At 40.4% G+C, this 25691-nt stretch overlaps 1 protein-coding gene across 1 annotated transcript in view; it reads right to left on the bottom strand.

Moving 5' to 3' along the window:
• Positions 1 to 25691, bottom strand: part of smyd3 (SET and MYND domain containing 3) — a 116470-nt gene that overhangs the window by 77157 nt on the left and 13622 nt on the right. The window contains exons 2-5 of the mRNA XM_049596090.1: positions 16389 to 16452; positions 16175 to 16282; positions 15940 to 15997; positions 15569 to 15723 (exon numbers count right to left, since the gene is read on the bottom strand). Coding sequence (XP_049452047.1) covers positions 15569 to 15723; positions 15940 to 15997; positions 16175 to 16282; positions 16389 to 16452 — 385 coding nt within the window. The remainder of the gene's footprint in view (positions 1 to 15568; positions 15724 to 15939; positions 15998 to 16174; positions 16283 to 16388; positions 16453 to 25691) is intronic.

The following is a 25691-nucleotide window of genomic DNA, read 5'->3' as shown; positions in this document are numbered from 1 at the left end:
CAAAAATATGATTTACCCTCTGTGATGAGGGCCACACAAATTCAGATACTGGGACTTTTAAGGCTGAAAAAGTGACTCTGATTGAGCCAAAAATAGTGACGTGGGAAAAAAAACCCAGTGTTGTTTCTTTCCTCCGGGCTGGGCATCCTGTAGGGATTTCTGGAACAGTAAGCTGCTCACTGTGTTTGTTTAGCTCTGGTTTGGATATCCAAATAAAGTACAAGATGAGGCTAAAGTCAGTTGTTTTCCTGTAGTAGGTTTATATATCATCTGAATAATTACCAATCTCATTTTACTGTAAAGGAAGACCATTGTTACAGGTATCCAGTTATACAATCCACTTCATCAGCCAGCCCGTACTGAGAATTCACAGTAGCCATGGTGTCAGAGCAGATGAAAAGAGCTTAAGGTGAATATGATTAGGTTGACAATAAAATCCTAAAGGCCAATGCCAGTTTTTAACAAAAACAGATATCTCTGCCTGTACACAGTAAATGCCAAAATCTGCCCAAGCGAAAACAACAATAGCTAGGAAACAGTATTTTCACAAACACCAAAACACAAGATGTGAAAGAGAACAAATAAGTGCTGCTATCAGTGGCAGGCTGGCCATCTGGAGTACCTGCAATCTTCCCAATGGGCCAGTCCAACTGTAACGAAAAGATTAAAAAAAATGCCCCATGCTGTTGGATCTCACATTAGTCTGGACAGCCAGCTCCAGCCAGGTGTGTGTGTGTGTGTGTGTCTGGGGGGGGGCGGGATATAAATTCATTATATCTTATGAGTCCATCTCTCCACCCCCTGCAGATTTACAGTACGCCTGTTGGAAATACTAGTATTACAATTTTAGCACACAATTTAAAGAAATGGGATAAATAAGGGCGCAGGCAGAATTAGTACATCGAAAATATGAAGAATACATATACCATACTGTACCAGGAAGGGAAAAGGAAGTGAGATCACAGCCTTGTCCACCTGAGCAGGAGAGGAAGGAGAAGGGGAAGGTGATAAATTAAGGGACATCTGTGAGCTGAACAGGGAGTGGGAAAATCAAACAAAGGAGACTTGAAGGAGGATGGAAAGGAGAAGTGAGAATGGGAAACAAAAGAGGAAATAAGTAAATGGGTGAACCCAGCACTGGATTAAAATGAAAAGACAACAGTGAATTTACCCGAGGGACAAAGTGTTACAAGGACTGGCTAGAAATGAACGGTGAGGAAACAACAACCTCAAAGAAAAGCTGATCTCTGGAGCAGGTGGAAACAGACTGGATCTGCTGTGTCTTTCCTGCTTGGATTCAGTGGCTGAGCTGAGGTGGATGACTCACTACCAGCAGATAAGTTCCTTTTTTCCCCACAATCTCCTGGCTTCTCCAAACTCGAGCTTCAAGCGGACCTGGGTCCTTGCCTCCCCCCTCACTCACACTCACACTCCACACACACTCTTCCACCTGAACTGATTTGAGCTGAATTACATTCACACATCCGAACTGAACTGAACTGAACTGAACTGAACTGAATTACATTCATACTTCCCCACTCACTCACACACACACACACATCCAAACTGAACTGAACTGGATTACCTTCATACTACTCATACTCCCCTCAACACTCTCAACTATCTGAACTAAATTAACTGAACTGTAAACCTCTCTCTTTCACCCACACACACGTACACACACATAATTTCCTTTTGTTTGTTTGAGCTGAATGAATATTATTTGTATTTGAATTTTGTGTTTTCCTGTGGTTGACTATTGAATTGAACTGGATTTCTGTTTACTGCAGTGAAATTGGTGAATTAAGCAATTCTTGAGTTATTTGATTCTGCTTGATTGAATTAGAATTAGAATTAGGAATGAATATAACGACCCTTAATTAATCAACTTGGTTTGTGGTGTTTTCTGTTCTTTTGTAGTGTAGAAGTAAGCAGTCGAGTTATTTTACTTTTACTTCACTCTAAATAAATTTGACAGGTGAGGGTTTTTGTGTCCGCCTGTCTGGCGCCCAACAATTTCTTAGGTTTCTACGCTACAACACAATCAAAGCATAATTTTCAGGCAATTTAGTCTTGACTTGAATGTTAAAAACAACGCATTTCGCCCATGGCTTCATCAGGTTTGTTGTAACATACAATGCACAGGTGCTTTTAACAAGGCTGCAGCTGCACTGAATCCAATCAGCAGCAGGGTAATCATGTGCTGAGTAGATTCTATATACAGTTCTGCACACATGTCCACCACCCAAGAACACCCCATATCATGCAAACAACCAGACACATCTCTTTACATACTGCACACAACAGACAGTTTAATTCATTATATCTCTCTACATCTTTATTTGCTATTAATCTGATGTTTCCTGCCATCACCTGCACCAAGTTATGAGGACTGACAGCGCTGTGCATGGGGCATGTGCTTTTGAATGACTTCATCTTAATTTTCAGTGTTCAGAAATCATATATAAAGGTATTGGATACAATAATGTGATTTTATACAACAGTTAGTTCCGGCCCTGCAATCTGATTGGTCGAGAGACAGTAAAACCGTGATGATATTGGAGTACAACATCACAGTTATTTCACTGTGTATGTATCACTCCGCCTCACAGCTGATTGCAATCAACAATCAAATCAAAACTGACGGTTAGTGTCAGTTAGGTCAGCAGTTGCGTTGTAGGCTAATTAATTCATCCACTGTCAAACAGCCAAAAATATTTCCTAAAATAAGTTTTGAATTGAACTATGAATGGTCATCAGAGGAAGATGAGGGAGAGGAGAAGCTGAATCCATCTGAGCACACATCCAGGTTTGTCAGTGTTTCATCAGCGGAGCTCAATGACTTGGAGAAAAGCAACATACTGTCAGATCAGAAGGCAGAGTCAGCTGTGCCTGTGAAGCGACAGTCCACCATGCAGTCACCAGAGACTTATTTCACCGGCTACACAATTAATAATGATAAATGTGTATAAAGAGTAAGTGCCTGGCGCACCATGTCTGCGTTACATAGCAACGGTGACAGCGGAGTCCTGAGGGAACTATTTTTGTTGGCGGAAGACAAATAAAATGCTTAAATTATCTATTTTGTCCTCATTTTTCAACATTTCTTAATCAGCCTTGCTTATTTAACTGTTGAACTGTTGTATAAAAGCAATATCACACTCGGCCTGCGGCCTCGTGCCTATGACCGAATCACAGCCGTGACGATATCACAATACAACATCACTCCCTCTCGTGTGATATTGCTTAAATATACAAGTATAAAAGGTAGGATCTATTATGGAACTGTTTTATGGAGGTTCCAATTTTTGCTAACATAGAGTGACAGAAATACGATAACTATTAGCACAAGGCTGAATCTATGTAGTATGGACTCTTTTTAGACTTTTTATTTTGATTTCTACTAAATTAACATTAAAGATGTCAAATGACGAGAATTGATAATAATAATAAAAGGATTATGAGAGCTGATGACCCACCAGGCTGAGTAATAATAAACTTAAGGGCTAATATAGGAGGTGAGCGGCCATGAGGGCAAATTAAAAATGTTACATGTACTTCAATTACAAAATAAATGTAATTGTACTAAGTCACAGTTACTAAGAAAAAAAATATGTAAATTACAGTTACTAATCAAAAGTGCTGGTGATTAAAAAGGGGTTACTTCTTAACATATTCTTTTTAGTAAAAAGTTTATATGTAGAATAAAACATTCATTCTGTAGCTTTGCACCTTCTTATGGTATGGCCTGTTTCCACACATTCTCCAGCTTTATTGTCCAGTTTAAAACAATGTAATAAGTTACATTACTTTGATGAAGTAACTTAATTTGTTACGTTACTTATTAAATCTTAAACATGATAACTAGTAATCCTTAACCTTTTACATTTCAACAGAAACTTCCCCATCAATGTGGGCCATACACAGCCCAATTTGATCTCAAGTGGGCTGGACCAGTAAAACCACTGCATAATAACCTATAAAAAAACAACACCTCCAAATGTTTCCCTCTCTTTTATTGTAAAGAAGTACATTCTGAAAATGTTTATCTATTTACAGACCACAAGATGAACAGCACTTAAAAATAAGTGCAACTTCAACAAGCTCTTACACATTCAGTCCGTCTATGATTCACTGTCATTACATGTGCATTTTTCCCATACCTTTCCACTCCTGTGTAGTAATGCTGGCATCACCACACCAAACAGAAGTGGAAGCTTTTGAGGAAGCAGGCTAAGTCATTCCCTGCCTTGCAAAGCATTCACTAATCAAACGTTTTGGCAGTGCCTTAGCAATAGGTCTCCACCAATATTATTTTAACACAGAAGTCTGATACAGATTCCTTTGTACTGAAGCTGCTGATTGATAGTATTTTTTCAAATGTTCAGTATCTTTAAATATGGTAAATGGACCTGCATTTGTATAGCACCTTTCTAGTCATCCGACCCATTCACCCATTCACAAACACATTCATACACTGGTGGCCGAGACTACCATACAAGGTGCCACCTGCTCCTCAGCCTTTTTTAACTCACTCACACACCAATGGAACAGCCATCGGAAGCAATTTGGCGTTCAGTATCTTGCTCAAGGATACTTTGACATGCAGACGGGGATCGAACCACTGATCTTCCATTTGGTGGACAACCTGCTCTACCTCTGAGCCACAGCCGCCCAAATAAATATGACCAGATATGATCAGAGAAGTGTATTTTGGACAGGGTGCTGAGGCAACATTTTACATGAAGTAGGCTGTTCAATATTCATCTTGCTCCAGAAACCTTGCATGTCTTACTCTACACAAGTGCATCAGTATCAGGCGTGCAAAGTCATCCAGTGGGCCAGACTGGACCCTTTGGTGGGCTGTATGTTTGACACATCTGCTCTAAACCAAAACACAGAATGATACCACGTACTGAATAACTCTACATTGGAGATTCAACATCGTCGACACCAGACAGAAAAAATGCTGTTACTTAATGAGATTTTTTACAATTATTATTTCGGCACCTTGTTAGTAGTTAATAGTAAAACACTCCATAATTAAGTCAAAATATCTTTACAATTGAAAGAATGGACTGTGTAATTTAGAAGACGGCGGAATTCACCATTGGTATCTACAATACGGTGATCTATAATAATCCTATTGCTACGAGCGAGCCATGTTTAACCTCTTATCACAAAGCTGAGCAGTTTCAGACCATTGTTAAGGGTCAAACACGGGTTCCTGACCCAAGGTTGAAATACACATGCAGACTGTTTCACCCCAAAGGCAGACACAGGTCTCTGCCCGGTCATAGTGTCGGCGTGAAAGAGGAATTTGTGAGATAAACTACGTTTAGGAATCTCACTTTCTGCAACATCCCTCTGGAGGACATTCAGGAAATTAGACAAAATATACAAACATTCACACTCTGGTATGTTATCAGCCTCTATCCCTGTTTCCATCCCTCTGAACCACCAAAGAACAGTAATTACTGTAAATGTTGGAGCGACAGAGGAGAGAGCAGAGAAAGCGCGAGGGAGGATAAAGGAGACGAGAGAGATAGTGGCTGTCGCAGCTGGAGCCAAAAGCTGTTCATTAAGCCAACCCCACCCCCAACTCACACTCACAACACATACTTAGAACACACATGTACACATATCTATCTCCTGCAACATACTGCTGTTTAAACACTGTGCAGATTCAAACAGAAACATCCAGATTTGTACTCTAAATTATTCTAATTTTCAGTTGCTCCTCCCCCAATCTCTTCTAATCCTTCCCAGTTTTCTTTTATCCCGCCATCTCTCCATCCTCTCTCCTTTCCTCACTCCTAATTCTAGCTCTTCATGTCAATGTGTCCTTGTCCTGTCTCCTTAACTCCTTGTCAATTCCCCTTTCTTTCTGTCCCTTCCTCACGCTCTCCCTTCATTTCCCCTCTCTCAAACTCCACTTCTCTCATTTCCAAGCCTTCTTTCCTCTCTCCTCTTCCTCCCCTCCTCTTCACATTTCCCCATGTGCCCACACACATGCAGCCAATATAAGTCAATTAAACAAATGGTTTTTATTCTCTCTTCCTATATTATACTGTCTGTGACTGCATTTATGATGGACTTAAAGTCATTACACTAAGCTGTGTGTGTGTGTGTGTGTGATTTCGCAAAGCCTAAGCTAATTAGGTAGCACCCATGGCACTGCCAGCTACAATGGCAGACCAGGGAAATGTTAGAGAGATAAGGCTGAACATACCAACACAGACACACAAGGATTATTGTAATTACTTCACATACACATGCACCCAGACACAGAAACATGCAAATCTAATTTTGTTGTACAGTTTTACAATTTTCTTAGTTCTGCCTCATATAAATCCTTCAATTTCCTCCCTCTTTCCTTTCCTTCCTCTTCCCTTCCTTCCTCATAGGTCATTTATTCACAAAAAAAAGTGTTAGTTGTACTTCTGCATATGATGTACTTTCTCCAGTCTAACAAGTTTGAAGAGTGATAACTTTTCCATTTGTTAAGGTACGGTAGTTTGACACTGTCTGCATCTCATTTAGCTGCTCAACAGATGGCCAATAAATATAAAGGAAAGCCACGAGAATAAATTACTCCTACACACATACAAGAAGTTACACTCGACAACGCACATCTGTACACACACAGAGAGTTACATCTACACACAGAAATACACGAGTTATATTACGACAAGCCCTGCACACACAGAAAATTATAACAACCAAAAAATGAGTCAGCACACACACAGAAAATTACACCTACACACACTCGCATTCATTTCTGCTCCTGTAATTGAAGCCAAAACAGTTTTCAGCAGGGGTGTAAATTTATTGGCGCCACACTCACACACGACATCAGGTAGTTGTGCATGTGTGCAGCCTAGCTGTGATAAATCGTCTCTATACATAGGTAATAAACAATACAACATACTTTTCCATAGGGACTCGCCTTGCTTCCAGCATGGTCAGATGAGAGGTGAGTGTTTGTGTGTGTTTACGTGTGTGTGTGTGTGTGCGTGCATTTCCCAAGGGCCCCTGTTACAGCCTTATACACACAGAACCATAAATACAGCTACTTCAAACCTTTTATTGAGCAGAGTATGTACTCCCTGTTCCTATCCTTCATCCACTTGCTCCCTCCTTTTCACTTTGCCCATTCTTCTTCTCTCCCTCTTTTTACTGCATCACCAATTTCTCTGTTCTTGCCCATTCACCATCTTTGGCTTTTATCCTTCCCCTAACCCACTGTGTCTCTGATTTGATCGTCATTCCTTCTTTGTGAGACCATTTCCCTCGGCACCCCTTCATCCATTTTTCTCTTCTCCTCACCGTCCTGTCTTCTGCTTTTCCAACTTTCTGTTATTCCACATCCACACCTGTTCCTCCCACACTCCCTCCACTCAATTCTGTGCACCGGGCATGCTTAGCATAAATGTATGCAGGAGCTTTCTGCAGATGGATTTTATGAAACAGTATATCACCATCTTAAAATACACACTGAATATTATTCCTAGATCTTTTCTATGGTATTTTAGGGTTGTCCTATAATGCAGTATTTTAAAATTCAAATGCTGGCATTGGCCTGTTACAAAACTAGGCCTGCGCCTTTAAAAAGCTATATATAACTCTCATATCAAAAGCTACAGTTTAAGCGACTTGAACTCAGAGGGAATGAGAGGAGGTGGTGTCAGTGAAGTGGAGAAGTGATAGTCAGGCAGGAGAGAGCAAATGAATGAGGCTGAGAGACTGAGAACAAGACACAGAGGAGCAGGTTTAAAGCAGATAGAGGCGTGTGTGTGTGTGTGTGTGTGTGTGTGTGTGTGTGTGTGTGTGTGGCTGTAAGTGTGTGTTTTATGGGGTAACATGTCGGTCATGTGAACGGTGTGAGTGAGAAATGGGTCTCAATGCAGCAAGAGCTGATGCAGCATAACAATAAGTTCACACACACACACACACACACACACACACACACACACACACACGCAGGCTGGTAAGTGCACAGTGCATACAGAGACAATGTAAAGCACACACATACACAGACACAGACACACACACCCACACACACACACACACACACACACACACACACACACACACACACACACAGTGTGGTGCACAAACACGGTAAAGGAGCATGTTCATTTAACTTGCTTATGTTTTTGGTAAACTGAACTTAATGTATCCGTTTGCAACTAATGCAGGTAAACGTGAGTGTCTTTAACCTTACAACAGTCAATGAGAAAAATGTATAGCTGCAGACTCATTCCATTTGTAGCGTATAGACACGCTCCTAAAAGCCTTGCCCACCACAAGTACAAGACAACCCCAAACCCAAATAGGGCCAAACATAACAATAAACCACTTTATAATTTGCTAAACATGAAGATGTGATTCCCCTTATAAGAAATGGGATGTAACCCTTCCCACTACCCTAACCCCCACCTTTACCAATCTCTCTTCTAAATGCTAACTAAATGCTAATTTTCTCCAGGGTTTCTGCTTCTGTACCAAGGACTGAAGGGGGCTGATCGTGGACTGATGTGTAAGTATGATTGGCGAGTTGTGTAGCTAGTCCTCAGGTCATGTAGCTGCTCTAGCTGCAGCTATACTTGTGTTAATCATTTGCGGCACCAGAGGATTTACATCACCTTGCATGCTGGTGTTGTGTCAAAGACAGCTTCTCCATCGATATTCATTTACCCCTACCTGAATCTGAACCAAATCTTTTCCTTTATGTGACAACAGAGGGGGGCGCTACATATTTTGACAGAAGGGAAACACTGCTCAACAGGGAAATGGACTTCAACACAACACCTGCACAGCCAGTGCAACTAGCAATTCTGACAATTCAGCTACTGGTACTGCTTAAACCACTTCAGATGAATATTTGACAAGAGTTTTATGAACAAATCAGACTCAGATTCCAACTGAAAAAAATCTCACATTTTCATGCAACTTTTTCCAGCAAGGTCTGAAAAAAATTAGCCCAAATATCAGCTACAATGGCAATGAATTTGAAAGGCACATTTAGGAGGGTATTCAAAAATAGACACTGCCCACACACACAGACAAATACACACAGATACAGACAAAAACACTTCTATGTCAGGAAGGATCCTAGGCTGTATAATAGAGATGGGCAACAAAACATCTCCCCAAAAGTGAAGTCAAAATATCTTGATCGCGCACTGGTGGCTGGCTGCAGTATAGATCATGAACTCCGCTCCATCCGTGTTAGCAAATGTGACATGGGCCAAACTAAAAACTCAAAGTACACATCAAATACATTTGTCCTGAAGAAAGTTAGTTTTTTTAGGTAGGTCTCATGGTAGGTAGGTATCATGCTAATGTTACGTATGTTCAAGCATTTCTGATCTGTCTGAGTGTAATTAGATATGTGATGTTATTAAAGGGGCTTGACATCATGATTGACAGCTGCGTGAGCCAATCTGTGTGCTTGCGATCAATGGCGCTGCTAGTGATTGGTCAGATGGATGTTTGAGCAGGAACTCAAGACCGCAGAGATCGCTACTGCGGAGACTCTGGCCCCAAGTGACGTTACACAATAAGTTGGTGCATGTGACATCATTTGGAACAACCAGGATATTTTGGCTTCATTTGCGCACAATGGGAAGAAGTGGAGACGTGTCATCCATCTTAATATACAATCTATGGGGAGGATTCATAACCATACATTTTCGTTTTGCCTATCCGCATCTGCAACAGTAAGGAAAGTTTTTCACAGGCTGCCACTGCTGTTTTTATGGGTGGAGCATGCATTTTAAACAGCAATATTGCAGTCGATCATGTTCATTTAACTGTGGGAAGCCAAAATGGTGATCACGATTAATATTTGATTAATTGTGCAGCCCTACAACACATACGTCCACAAACATTCACAAAAATGTAACTGGACATCGACATGCTAGCTTAAACACGTACACACACACATGTACACACACAGACTCCAGACAGGGGAAGTTGCTTGAGGGAGGCAATAAAATGTGCCATGGCCAGATCTCATCCGTCACTGCTTATTTCACCATTGCAGTCTGACCAACATGCATGCACACACGCACGCACAGGCACAGACACACACAGACGCACACACAGACACACACTACTACTGTAGTCCAAACACACAGTGGACTGGAAGACTGGAACCTGGTGCAGGCACACACACATCCCACTGCAGTCTCTCTGCTTCAAATAGCTGCACAGTGCTACACACACACACACACACACACACACACACACACACACACACACTGCACATTACATATATAGCACACAATATACACACCCCCTCCTTCCTTGCTTCCATGGGAATATTAAGGGCAGTAATGATGCAGTGGCATTACTTCATTGTGTGTGTCTGTGTGCATGCTTGTATGTGTTTGTGTAACACTATTAGGGTGCTGTGCGGGGAGTAGCTATTAGCATAAAGGATGGTTTTATATAGCCCAAAACACTCCCCCACTGTAAAAGACTGGACCCCCCAACACACACACACACACACACACACACACACAAACTGAACCACAAACACACACTCACAGTAATGACCTATTTTGTTAAGCACACTGAACAATCCAAGTACACAATAATAAACTCCTCATTTATTATGTACTTGAGACATTAAAGAGAGCGCATAAGGGGAGGAGAGAGAACGAGGGAGGAAGAGAAAGGGCTGCATGTGTGGAGAAGGATAATGAGGAAAAAAACATGGAGAGAGATGTGAAGACAGACAGAGACGCAGAAGGACAGAGAGACACTTGGACAGTTAAAGCAGATGAGAGAGATACAGAAAATAATACATATCTACAGAAACAGAGAAGACAGCTAAGAAGATGAAGACAGAGAGGAAGTGAAATGAAGGACTTCTCCACTCCTTCACACCGCCAATACAGGACGCTGTCCATGCAATCACACTGCCCCCTACTGGCAGCCTGTAAAACAGCCTTCTGGATATTGGCAAAACCACATGACACATGGGGTGGAATTCTCTCCATTTTTGTGGTGCTTTATTTAATGTTTTTACTGGTGGTTGGAGGCAGTGGGACTTCTTTTTTTCATTTAGACAGGAAGTTAATTTGAGGATATTATCTGATCACGGGCATCTTCAGTATTCCCAACAACAAACTAACACTTGTGTGTGTGTGTGTGTGTGTGTGTGTGTGTGTGTGTGTGTGTGTGTGTGCGACACTATCAGATAACTGCAAATACTGATAACTGTGTCACATTGTGTTTAATAAACACTTCTTGGGCATTAGGAAGAAGGCTGTCGTGTCTGAATAAGGTGTTACCCAGATCGTTGCACACGTCAATTACATCTATTTGTTAACATCACAACATGAGTGATACAATACATCTGCATGGTGCGATGTTTGAAAGACCTGTGCTACTGAACAATGCCTCAGAAGTAGCACTGAGGTAAACAGGTGTTCACAAAAACTCTCAAATGACAGCAACTCCCTCCACAAACAAGGAAGAATTGGAAACACACATGCATATGCAAAGAAGCACACAGTGTAATACAAGACACTTCTTTGTGGGTGAAATACAAGGCTGGATTTATGGTTCTCCGTCAGGCTGTTCCAGCAGTCACAGAACAGATTCTTCCAGAGAGGGAGCTGATTCATAGCTCAACTATACTGCAGCTGATAGTTAAATCTACTGATTGTGGATACCATCGCCACAACACTAGATGGATGTGGCATACGTTATCACACAATGTCAGGAATTCATTTTGTACCCAGAAAACATAACATTTTTTTAAATGTGGTGTGATGTATTACAGATAATACTGCACATGTGAAAACAGTCATTTAATAGCTCTCATCCAGATTTAGTTATTAAAGGCATATATTTTAGAAATGAAACATCCTCATTAAAATGCTGTTGAAACATCCATTATATGTTATATTATCAGCTAGGCTTGGACGGTATCATGTTCTTACGATATACAAGGGTATTTAGAAATCCTGACATTACGACTCTTAATACAGTCACACTCATACTGAGAGGCTGTGTTGAGGATATACTGTATGTAGTGCCTACTCATGGTGGCTAACATTACAGGGCTGTACACAGGATGTATGGACAAATTCAACCAAGTCTTTTGACCTCCAAAATACCAAATGAAGGCTCACTGGCATTTAAACTTTTTGAATGTGTTGCAGGATTATTGTTGGGGATTAATTTTCTGTTTGTATAGCACATTTCTAAACTAAATGGAATTCTTTACATTCTTTACAAACAAGTAAATTCCAGCGAGACTCAACAGCAAAGGATGCACAGCGCAGCTACTGCTACTGAATAAATCAACTGATGTAAAGCACAATACAACCTCTGCAAGAGACTTAATACGTAAACACAGACACGAAAGTCTAACAGAAAGATGTTCTGTTAAAACACTACAGACATTCTGTCATACGACCAACTAACTGATTACAGTCTTATTCCCCTGGCTCTTGTTTTCACAAGAGTTTTCACCCAGCCACAATGTATGTCAACTGACAAACTCATTTTCAGTGACTGACTTTTATTAAGTTGCTAAACCTCCAATTTCTGTTTACATTTGAAGTTGTGACTCTCTGACTTCCTCCTCTTTTCTCCCACCCTCTTCTCATCACTTTCTCCTGCCTTCTCTTCATTCCACGCGATGCTGTTCGCTCTTCACCTCCCTCAGATTGGAGCAGAATTCCCATCGGAATCTTGAACCGCATTTAATCAGCAGCTTTTCAGTTTTCCCAGCTTCACAATCTAATCCCACGCATGCACACACATACACGCACACGCACGCACGCGCGCACACACACACACACACACAGAAACATGTGTAGAATATCCATATCTCATCTAACATATTACACTCTCTCTCTCTTACGTTCTAACTCCACCTCCGTAATTCTTCATCAATTATGCAAAAATATAGAAACAAATACAAAAATATGTGTGTGCGTTTGAAAAATTAAACTCTACAGTTCACGCACTGCAGAGATTCTGCTGTTACATAAAAGGAAAGAAACAACAGGAGTCTACAGTCAAACCAGTGGCTCTATGAGGCTGCAGTTGTTACTGCAAACAAGACCGGAAGTGCCAACGTTTGTTGTTTGTAGCAAAAGTCACTAGAATTACTGGTTGTATGCCTCCGCAAACCAGTCAAGTTGCAGTTACAGTTAGGGATGCACCGATCCACATTTTTTCACTTCCTATCCGATCCCGATACCTGAATTTGGATATCTGCCGATACCGATACTATTCCGATACCAGTGCTGTTTGCTTAAATATTATTATCATTATTGTTGATTTTATATGAGGCTGTAATAAACTCCTCTCTACAGGCAAGTATGATATGTACGTATGTATGCATGTATGTCCCAAAGGGCAACTTGAGGTAAGTATAAGGTCAGAAAAGGAGGTCAGAAAAGCAGGAAATCCTGTTAACAGGAAAAATCCCATCCTGAAAACAAATATGCAGCTGAAAGGGTTTCCAGTTGATTGTCAATATTTATTAAATTCCAATTCTGTGACCCCCATTCAACCCACAACCGGCAGGATTCGCCTTTAGCTTCTGCTGCTGGTTGAAATCTATACTCGTACAGCATGCTCCTGAATGTTTTCTTTTGCTCACACAAAACTATTTTTAGTCGCAAATGCGAGTAAAATGCTCGCACCGTAGAGCTCTGTGGAAAACAAATCACTGTAGCATATATAAACGTTATTGGATGGCGCATGGACACTCACCCTCTTGCGACTGGACTTTGAACTTATCCCACAGTAGTGGTACCTGAGGTACTCCAACATTATGGTATCATATGTACCGTTGTGTTTTAGTACCACAGTTTACTGTTGGTACCAGTATACCATGCAACACTACTATGTAGCAATCATCATGTCATTCCAGCAGACAATGTGAAAGCACAGAAACAGTTGGTGGATCGGAAATTTCGGCAGGTGGATCGGAAATTTCCGATCTGTGAATTACGTTGGTATCGGAACCCGATACCGATACTGGATCAGATTGGCCCCATCCCTAGTAACAGTCTACATCCATGTCTGTCAAAACATGGATGCTTCACACCCATTGTCCCCCCAACAGCACATAAGATCTATACCGTCTGCACACTTTCAAGGTGGACACCCAAAAGTAGTGTCACCTATTCAGTATCTGACCAAATGTCTCCCCTTCTGCACCTGAGAAATGGTGTTGAGTAATGGCGAGAAAAGTGCTTCTGTAGAACATTATGATACCACAGTGAAGTTAACCTTGAGTTATGGCCAAAAACATGTTTTGTGAGGTCACAGTGACCTTGACCTCGACCACCAAATTCTACTCAGCTCATTCTTGAGTCCAAGTGGGCGTTGGTGCCAAATCTGAAAAACTTCCCTTGAGGTGTTTCTGACATACCACATTCACAGGAATGAGACAGATGCAAGGTCACAGTGACCTTGAATCTTGACCACCAAAATCTAATCAGTTCATCCTTGAGGCCAAGTTGATATTTGTACCATATCTGAAGGAATAATTTCCTTCTGACTATTCTTGAGGTACTGTGTATAAATACATGTCATTCTGTAGGGAACACCAAAGTCTGTCGCAAAATTCATGGCAATACTTACAATATCTATCAAGATATTTTAGGTTGGATCAAAGTGGTGGACTGACCCACTAATAAGACACTACTAGCCCTAGAACTGTTTCGTTAGTAAGGCTACAAACACCTCACGGTAATTTGTATATTTGGTTTTGAATAACTGTTCCTTTGGAATGCCAAAACAAAACTCAGACCTTAAAGTCGAATGCGATTATGTTTTAAGCATTGAAAAGTCATTAGATGAAATAAGCAGATGTTGTTGTGAGCGTAGTTTATGGGTGAGTATTGCTCATTTGCAACTTTCATGTTTGTTTTATGGAAACACTATTAGCTCATTTGCCTGGCTGCTTTCAATTAAAACTAACACATACTCATACGATCACTGTGATGGGACAAACAAAACACACACACACACACACACACACACACACACACACACACACACACACACACACACACACACACACACACACACACACACACACAGTCACACACACAGTCACACACACAGTCACACACACACACACACACACACACACACACGCACGCTTCTTGGAATTCAAACACCTAAGAGCCATGAAATCTCAAAGAGGAGTCACACAAGCTAACAGATGACAGAGGTGGAGTGAAATCCAGACAAACACATCCTTGCATACATTAGCCATTTGCGGTTTAAATTCTGGTGAAGGCAGCTGGTCTGTTTTAAGGGAATAAGACCTGAGGTTGTTCTGGGAATACTCACACAAAAGGACATAATCACAGATGCTGGGAAGATCTTAGACATATGTTGGGGTCCATCCAAACACAGCAGGAGATGCTAGAAGCACTTAACAGTTGCTTGTATTTGTCTTTTTGTGCATGGGTGTGCATGTTTGTGCTTGAGTGTGCATGAGTGTGCCAAGGTTTGTATGTGGCTACACACTATATAAAAAGCAAACATATATTGTATTTAAATGCATTTAGCCTACCTTTGCTATGAGACTGAGGGGTTCTCCACAGGAAGGTGGCAATGTTGATGTCACTTCCGTTGCCAGGTCAGGTATTTCCTGTTGTAGGTACATCTCTAACATGGCCGCCAGCTGAGACAGACCTTGTTTCTTCTGCTCAGGCATGGAACTCAGGTCTGTAAAAAAGATTAGACAAAAAATTCACCTGTCTGTCCCTGTAAGCTTCTGACTACGTCTTGGAGAAGATTTTGCTTTGACACTGACAGACACAGAAATACATCCATGTATGAAGAGAGTTTAAATATGGTGGAGAGAGCAACTGTTTTTATATCGCACTGGCATTGTCTCAAAACATACACACATATTCACACACTCTTTGAAGAGAGACGTACGTGATTCATGCTCCTCCAAAGTGTAGAGCTCCTCACCACTGCTCTTCGATGGACTTAACTAGAAGGCAAAAGAAGTCAGGGAGTGGGGGGGGGGGCATTAGCATGTATAATACTTTTACACAATTATTTTTCTGCTATAGTCACACATCATGTGCAGAGCTCCCAGAATCATATTGGTAAGGGTTGCCATTTTTATTGTAGCTTTCTTCGAACATGAGAAACTCTAGAGACACACCAGAGCAAAGATGAGTCTCGCAGCCAGACGGACTGAGTCAGTGGGAACTCGGGGAAGGAGGCTCTGCAGACATTTACACTCTCTCTTATGGCCAGACCATGCTTGTTTCTGCAGGAGAAAAGCATTTAGACAAATTGACACACACACAAACATGCACACACACACACACGCACGCACGCACGCACGCACGCACACTCATATGCATGCACACTACCTGGCAAGTGGTATTGCAGTAGCGAGCCATCTTGCACTGGGAACACCGCAACAAGGTCTCACGTCTAGACAGAAGGAGAGAGAAAAAGATTAGTTAATTCTGCACAGACTGTCAACAGAGCTTCCACATCCATCTATCCATCTATCTATCCATCTATCCATCTATCTATCCATCCATCCATCCATCCATCCATCCATCCATCCATCCATCCATCTATCTATCTATCTATCTATTATCTGTCTGTCTAACTATCTATCTATCTATCTCCAAAAGAAACTAAATGATTCAAAGTCTATCCACTGTTATCAAAAACGTCTCAAGGCCAGATGTACCATTTTTTAAGCTTTTCTCTACAAGTGAATGCCTCAGTGAGCTGAACTGGGACCAGCACAAAAAAATGTATTAAGTCGCTGATGTCAAACTTTCATTTCTGTTGCACCATTTCAGTGTTTGGATGAAAACTATTCATCTGTTCCACATACAAAACAGTTTTGGTCATATTTAAGCTGCTACACTACCAAACAAATGCACATATCTACTCAAGCATCCTTCATGTTCCTGCCATTGTCCTGACCTTTTCCCATGTAACACACTTGTCCTATTCTATTAGCTTTATTACATTGACTGTGTGCATCAATTATCTAGTTTTATCTACCTACCTATCTTCTTTTAGATTGTCTAACAGCAATACATTAGGTAAATTCTCCTCCCTGTCACAGTCTGTTAGTATCACAGCACTCGCATGTGTCTGAGTGCCTGTGTGTGTTTGCTGTGTGTGTCCACTTGTGGTGTATATGTCTGTTTTTGTGTGTGTGTTTCCTGCCTCCGAGGTCTGCTGTGTTTCTCAGAGTGACACTGCTGTCCTTTCCAGTTTGCCTGTCAGTCTGATAACAAGCCAGAGCAAAGCAGTGTCTGTCTACTCCACGCAGCCAATTACAGCCAGTGGAGAGAGTAACACTACAACATACATAAACACACACACACACAACAAGATGTGAGTCACAGGAACTCTGTCAGAGTCAGTTTGTGCGTCATTTTGCTGCAATATATAATATTGCAGCAAGTTTTTTGGGCATTTATTGCCTTTGTTCGAAAGTAGACATTGACTGTTTGTTCTATCTTCATTCAGGTCATTCCAGGGACAGTTCACCCCCACATGTTTTACCTGTAATGCTATTTATCGATCTCAATTGTTTCTGTATAAGTTACCTAGTGTTGGAGATATGGGCCATAGAGATAATGGAACTAGATGGCACTCGCATTGTGGAGCTCTAAGCACCAAGATAAACAGTGTGTAGGAACCACTGTTCATCTACGGACCCACATCCACCGACGGAAACACCTTGCAGAGGGAGGCATGGACGAGAGGCTTGTGGTTGTGAGAGTGAGGTATGTTAACATTTATAGTGTCCTCCTCAGCTGAGCTGCAACGTTAGCCAGCTCAGTGGTGCTAGGTGAAGGAGAGGCATGTTTCCTTGTGCACAGTTATACGGTTGGCAGGTGTAGTCCGGGAGAAAGCAAGTAGTTCCTACAAGATTTTTAAAGATTTTTAGTGTCTATTTTGTCATACTTTGGAGTATATAACAGTACTAGTTGTAGTAGCATTGCAGCATGTATGACACTGTCTAGCCCACAATGCTGTATTACCAATACGCAATTAGCTTCCTGAAACAAGTCGTACTGGGTTTAAATACTTGTGACCCACAGAATAATGAATAGATAGAAAAAAGTGCCCTTCTTGCAGGGTGCCAATGCAGGTAGATTTTCTATTTGGCAAGTAAATCTCAGAGGGCTATCTGCCTTTCTGACACATACACCACAGACACCGCAACACTGTTAAGATGCAAGATGTTAAAATGCAAGAGCTCCACGTTTTGTGGCTCTGTGTAGCGTACAAGATATCAGCTGATCACTTGCCGTCAGTCAGCTGCTTCTACGTTGTCAAATATAGCAAATTACAGCTTCACTCTTTCTGTTTCTTACCTTTCACAATAAAAGCCCTAGACATAAATGCTACATCACTGCTTCCAGAGGGAACATATACTGAGGCTGTGGTAATACCTTGTTTAATAATAATTTTAGTTCAAATTTTGCTCCAGCCGCTTTGTAGAGTTTGTATTAAACATAATACCTTATTATCTCAATGAAATGTACTCAAACAACTGTATGTGTGACACAAAAAAAAGTAAAATATGTTTGGCCTGTGGATTTTTTTTTCCACCAGTCCCATTGGCTGGTGAGTCAAAAAGTTATTTTCGGACACTGCCTTCTTGCTGGAGGACCTGATGATACTTGTTGCTGCAGCTTATACCGATATATCAGTGGCTGAATGGTGATGATGTGTCGAGTAACATGATGTGGCTAATAAACTAGTGAAGTTCTATGTGAAAATACTCCCACACAGGGGAAGAGGCCTTTTTCTTTTTCACTAGTCCTGTGACGCTTAGCTGCCTGTTCCACCAGTAGAGACTGAGCTCTGGTGGTGCGTTCTGTGCACTACATCGCCTCAATACAGCATCTCCGTATCAGTTTCAAAGAAAGAGAGGTGTCTGTATTTTTTACGGTATTGAAAGTCATAACTTTGGAATTTCTAAATACCCTGGTAAATCGTAATATAGATATACAGATGTATGTAAGAAAACATCTTTCAAAATCTAATTTAATAACACTAATAATATGACAGAAAGGAGACAGGCTGAAATCAAATGGGCAATGTTGCGATTTGAAGGTCTACGCCTGCGCCCACTTGATGACAGGGATGTCTCATACAGCAGTCTTTTCAAGGCTTTTACCATGCATGTCCATACAGCTTGATTATCTCATTTTACATGGGCCCTGGTATTGTCTGTACAATCTTCCAGATTTTCGGTCTCACAACTTTGATTCCATCTAATTAAACATGCTCACTTTGAAAGTCTCTGCAATTTACATGCAGTGCTAATGACTAGCAACACACCCTACATTCAATTTTGTGTGTGAAGGATTTCTCTGCATTATTAGTTTTATTCCAACACGAGAGCATAAGCGTAAGGGAGTCAGGGTTAGCAGCGGAGCCTGAGGATCGTTTGGCATGAGCTCATATACAGTACAAAGTCTCTCTGTGTGATTTGTCATATGATTTGAGAGAGAGGAAGAGAAAGTGATAATATATTGCTAATTAAATCTGAGAATGGATGGTATTATGAGCTTACACACACAAAATGAGGTAATGGAGAACATGCTATGATGGATGTAAATAGATTAGCCCAGGGCTTATCGTACAGAATATGGGACATTTGATTAGATTGGACATACTTATGACTGCTGTTTATGACATTATGAGAACCTTAAAGGCAAAATCAGGCATATAATATGAACACACTCACTCACACGGTGTAGGTCTGACAGAAGGCTGTTGCCTGTTAATGTTAGCATCTGAAGTTAAGTGTTTCCTTTGACTGTTTATCAGTGCGTGACCAGACTGGACTGTTGTATTTGGCCCGAAGCCTCCACAGCTGTCAACAAGTTTCCAAAACACACTTTTCTATCCTGTTATTTCTTCCTTACCCTCTTGTGTCTGTGATTTACCGCTTTCCTCTCCGTCCTACTCCTCCCTAACGTCTTCTTACCCCCCTCATGTTAGGCTGCTGTGTCTTATTTGCGATGACCTTTCCAGCCTGAAACCCAACAGTTAAATTTATAGTTTTACCCTGGGATAGAGGCTCATGAAAACACAGCTATTCTTGTCATGTTGAGCCCTACCAGAAACAGGGAAGCCACCCACAGTTTAAGAAATACATGCCTGGAGTATGAGACACAAAGCAATAATAGCAGATAGGAGCAGGCCAGACTTAAACACAGCCAGGTTCTGTGCAGCTTCAACACATGGACTGAGAACATAACTCAGACACTTGGAGTTTGGTCACATCACAAGCTGCCAGGCGCAGGAAGTCCATCCATCTTACATGAATTCAGACAGGAAAGCTGATGCTAAACACGACACCATTTTAAGTCCGATATTTGTTCCCTGCATCTGAACTTAGGAGGCAATCGCATGCTGAAAGAGCTGTACTGTGTTCATGAATTTCATAACAGGTACAGTAGATTTCCATAATTTCCACATAGTAAAACCATCAAAATCTGCTCAAAATGAACAGAAATACTACTAATTTATTTAAATACTGTATATCAAGGAGTTACTATTCTCAACCACCATAATGATGCTTGACTTTAGCATGGCTGTGGGGATCCATACTGAGGTAGTGTAAGTAATATGATGATGCAAAAAGAGCTGAGAACAATGCAACATAACAAATAAGTTGTTTTCAAAATACATTCAGTGAGGAGGAAAATCAATTATTCTAATAGGGTTTTCTAATGACTACATGGAGATATACATACTGTTTCAAACCCTTAAAAAATCAAAAACTCTCAAAGTAAGGATTTTGTTGTATATTATTTTGTACATAAATGTTAATAGTGTAATTATATGTTAATTTTCTCCAGTAGTGAAGGTGGACAGTTAGTTTTCTCTGTTCCTCTGTTCTAATTTACTAAAAGTTTCTGATGATCTATGCCACAAGACAATAGAAATTTGATTTTGCAATACCCTTTATAGTAAGGGAACCTAGCTTAGGCCATTGTGGGCAAAGTTGCAAATCAATGAGCAGGACAGTTTTACAGCAGTATTGAATGTACAGGACTTTTGCATCAATGTGATGAAGTAGCTTGATTTGCCAGGTATCTAATTCACAGGACTGGCCAATAACAGACATTTTCATGTGGTTATTTTATTTGTACTGTTTCTCAAATTGAGTCACGAGAAAATGTACTCTATCAAGATATGTGCATCAATACCACTGTCAGTGCTCATAGTAATAAAATATGGAACAACTGATGTACTGAGAAGAGATATGCACAAGTTTGGGCCGTGTTGAAAGACACAAAAATAAAACCATTCATTCATTCATTCATTCACAGGAAGAAATATCAGGTATATCAGTTGGGGTTAGGTACCAAACTCCATACTTCCAAGGGTAGCAACTGAATTAAGTCAGTACTACCAAGCACCGATTCATGTTTAATCAATTGGTGCCAAATTTCGCCACTTGAGAGCTCAGTGTGTAGTGTAGGGTAGTGACTCTGTGATTAAGCAAGGGCAGTGAGGCTGTCTAGTGGCAGTAAATGTAATGCCAGTGAATACAGCGCAGCTGCTTAATACCCAAAAAGTTCCTGTGTCTTGCTTCAAAGCTGCTGGGCAAAAGTGATGGGGGAGTTTGAGGGATTACAAACCGGAGCAGAGTGTGCTACTCTCTGGTTCTTTCAAGGGACAGCACACTCTGCTCCGCCTAGCTTCCAAAATGTTGCCTGGGTCCAGACCTTTGAATCTGCCCACTATACGGAGTTTGTGTTGACTTATTCGTCTGGCATCATGACATAAAATAGTGATTTCTTGGTTAATAGAAAAAAAACAACCAATGAGTACTGCAGGGGGACTCAATAAGCCAGTCAGCACCCCGGACAGGACAAGTGCCATTGTCAAGCTACTGTCAAGCATTGTCAAGTGGTGTGCCGAAACCAATGAGGAGTATTAGCAATGGCAAGTGCTGTAGACGAGATAGACGCCACTATCAAAGTTGTTCTAAATAGGGATGCACGATACTGGATTTTTTGCCGATATCCAATATGCCGATATGCAACAACTCATTTGACAGATAACCAATACCGACATCAATATATATACTTTTGTCCCTACCTCATTTTAGTGATCATCAAGCCTCTTCTGTAGTTGAATTACCATCATATTATGCATGCATACTCTTATCATGATGGCCCACCAGTAGATGGACACATGAAATACAATACATTTCAATGTATGTAATATTCATTCATTGTGTAAAATAAGAAAAAGCATGCTGGTTAATTCAGACAGTTCATAAAGCTGATATCGGCCCATACTGATAACGTGCCAATATTATCATGCATCCCTAGATCTAAATCAAATCCCCCGCCCCACAGATATCAGTTAGTGTTGGGTCAATGACTGAAGATGTAGACGGAGTGTAACAATTTGACAGTTTTGTCTGGTATCAGGCAATGCTAAATGCAGATAAATATATTCATTCAGTGCCTTTTCACTGGGCATCAACCTCGTGTATTGTTGTATAAAAATGTGCTGGATAAAATAAAATTAGAGTATGTATTTTGCGTGAGACGTGAGTAAAAAACATGTCTGATATGCTGCAATCTAGACACAGAGGGCAATGGTGAGCTGAAACTTGACGCAAGCAACGTTCGCTGCAATATTTATCATACATAATGCAATGCTGGCCAGGGCAACATGTCTAACCTGAGAAAAAATTCCTGTTTCTAAATAAATAACAGTGTGGAAATTAAGGACTTAATTTATAAAAATGAAGTGACATTTTTATCATAACAGAGAAAATAAGGTATAGTAAAAGGTACCAGTGAGGTGGGTACCAGCACTGAATTCCAGGTACCAGTATCCAGTCAAATGTGAATGATGACCAACCCTTGTTCATGTAGTAGTTACTCTGCCACATGAATTAATACGCAGTTGCACCAGCTGTTGTTATGGTGACCGCCTCCATGCTGATACTCTCTCAGCATTTCCAAGGCATCCACTCAAACACACACACATCATTGTATAGATACCGGTCACATGACTCAGGTATTCCAGCAGGACTGCAGAGGTAATATCTTGGCTGAACATAATTGAGTATCTCCTCTCAGTAAAGGTTGTATGACTCATGAAAACAAATATTTTTGCACTTTTCTCATTGCATGTGCGAGAATGGGACAGCAGCAATGTGACCCACTGATGTTGACTATTGGCATTGGATTACTGGATTTCAACGCCATCTGAGACCTCAAACTATAGCTTCATAACAACAAGAACACATTTTATATAGTAACATCTTGTAGTAGTTCAAAAGCAAAGCCAAATGTGCTTTCAACTGTTTTTTCCTGAATCCAAAAGACAAACAGTAAGCAAACACCTACACACTTACTATACATTTCACACACACACACACACACACACACTGTTCTGGCCTCTAGGCTATAACCAACAAGAGATCAGAACATATGCTGCCACATACTGTACATGACATACAGTGTGATACACACATTGACTTAATGTAGTCCAAATATAGCTGCGGACAATAACAACACAGCAAGACGGATCAAAATAATCGGGAAAAGATGGCAGGAAAGATATTAATTTCTTCAGTCTTCCATGGTTCATTAGTATGCAACAGAAAATTACTTTCTTGTTTAATAAAAAATACTCATTTTCATAAAGAACATAATTTCTCCCAAGAAACACAGCTGTCTCATCTTCAGCCATGTTATCTTATTATGTTCCCTCTTCCCCCCCTCATCACCACCCTATCTCTCTTCATCCCTTTCTTTCCCTCTGACTTTCTTCCCACTGCCTTTTTTCTGCCCTTCTTCTCCCACTGAGTCAGATGTTGTGTGAAGCGATGGTCGTCTGAATGGCAGGTCCATGGTTGGACTGTGGGCATAGAAGGAAAACTCATGAATAACATTAGATGGGCCTCATTAGGAACATGCAGAAGGCTGAATTAAAAAAAGATGCATCCTCTCTCTCTCTGCAGCCCCTCCACTTCCTTTCAATGTCATACTCTTTCAATTTATTCTTTTCCCTCTTTTTTCCACTTCAACATAGTCATTAGGTCATTTTGACTTTCATTTCTCCTTCTATCACTCTTTAAATCCTACACACTTGAAATGTCTTGATTACAAATCAAAAAGCAACAATTTGGATAACTAAGTAACTGTTTAACTTGTACGGCAAATATGGCAAACAATTCCTGGTTCGGGGCAACCTCTAGCTTAACCTCCTATATACGCTGACGACGCCCATAAAATATCTTAAAAAATATTTGCTGGTTCCAGCCTCTCAAATATTAGGACTTGCTGCTTTTTTTCTGTAATTTTCAGTGGAATACTGCTGAGTTTTTTTTACTTTTGTTCTGACAAAATATTTGGTTTTAGAAAGATTAAATTTTCTTTTTTACATTTTATAGACTAATGCTGTGCTCACATGGAATCAGGGAGATCCGAGATCACGTTAGTGGACAAGAGCATGGCGGTAAAATCAGGAGAAGCCAGGGGAGAATACCGGCAACGTAGACAGCATTGCCAGTAACAGTAGACGACATTACCATTCAGAGTTAAAATATTTTAACTTTTTGCCGTGATGGAATTTACAACCAAATTTTATGTAGTTCCCCCACACAAGGAACGAAAACACAGGGGATCTGGATAATTACTGGACATACTGGAAAAATTACATAAAACAATAAACACATTTATTTAAAACATATTTATCCCATTCTTTGTAAACAATACAGTACCACCGTTGCCAAATATTGTCATGCATGTTTTGTTTTACTGTCCTGCCAATCTGTTGGACTGTTTGTTTTTCCAATGCCATCCAGAAGGTGTTTTCTGTCTGCCTGATTCCACTTGAACACCATGTAAAAAAAACTACACATTAATCAATGTAGCTGTTAGTTAGTTAGTAGTCGCCTTAATCAAGATCCCTATAATTATTACAATCACAATCTACGGCCATGTCAAGGAGCTCCTTGAATTTTCTTAGAGACATAGAAACAAAAAGCTGAGAGCCATTATATACAACATAGCATCTTTAATTGCAAAGTACATGAATCTCTTTTTTTTTTACTGTAGAGAAACCTGGTTGCTTTAACTTCATTTCACATTAGTTTTTATTTTTATTTTTTAATAAATCATGAAACAAGTTTTATAAATAAATAAATAATAAATAAATTGCATAGTTCGAAGTAATGAAACATCAAATTATATTTTTTTATATGGGTACATAGTATAGTATCATACCGTACCGTATTGTATCGTATCGTATAATACAGTATGTTTACTGTGCCTGTATTTTTTTTCTGTCTTGATTCTCCTATAAACAACAGCAGTATGTTTTTTTAACGTGCAAATGAGCCACTCCTTAAGGTGTGCAAAATGTCAGACATGCAGTCATCAACCGCTCTTGAGAGGGTGTTTTTTTTAAAGATAAAGGCCTTGTGCAGGGACACGTAATATGACTGAAAGGAGAAAGGAAATCATGAAGACAGACAAAAAGAGAAAAACAAGAATACAGGACATAACTGTCACCAGACAGTAGGGGAAGTGACTGAAAGACTTTGTATTTTGCACATTGATATGCAAGACCATAGATGTGTGCACCCACAAGTGTGTATATGTGGTCAATTTTGTTAAGTCTATGCTATCAGACACCTAATT

The sequence above is a fragment of the Epinephelus fuscoguttatus genome, linkage group LG2 (assembly GCF_011397635.1).
Source record: "Epinephelus fuscoguttatus linkage group LG2, E.fuscoguttatus.final_Chr_v1".
NCBI lineage: Eukaryota > Metazoa > Chordata > Actinopteri > Perciformes > Serranidae > Epinephelus > Epinephelus fuscoguttatus.
Note: the sequence above shows the minus strand (reverse complement) of the source record. Positions and strands in the feature narration are given on the sequence as shown.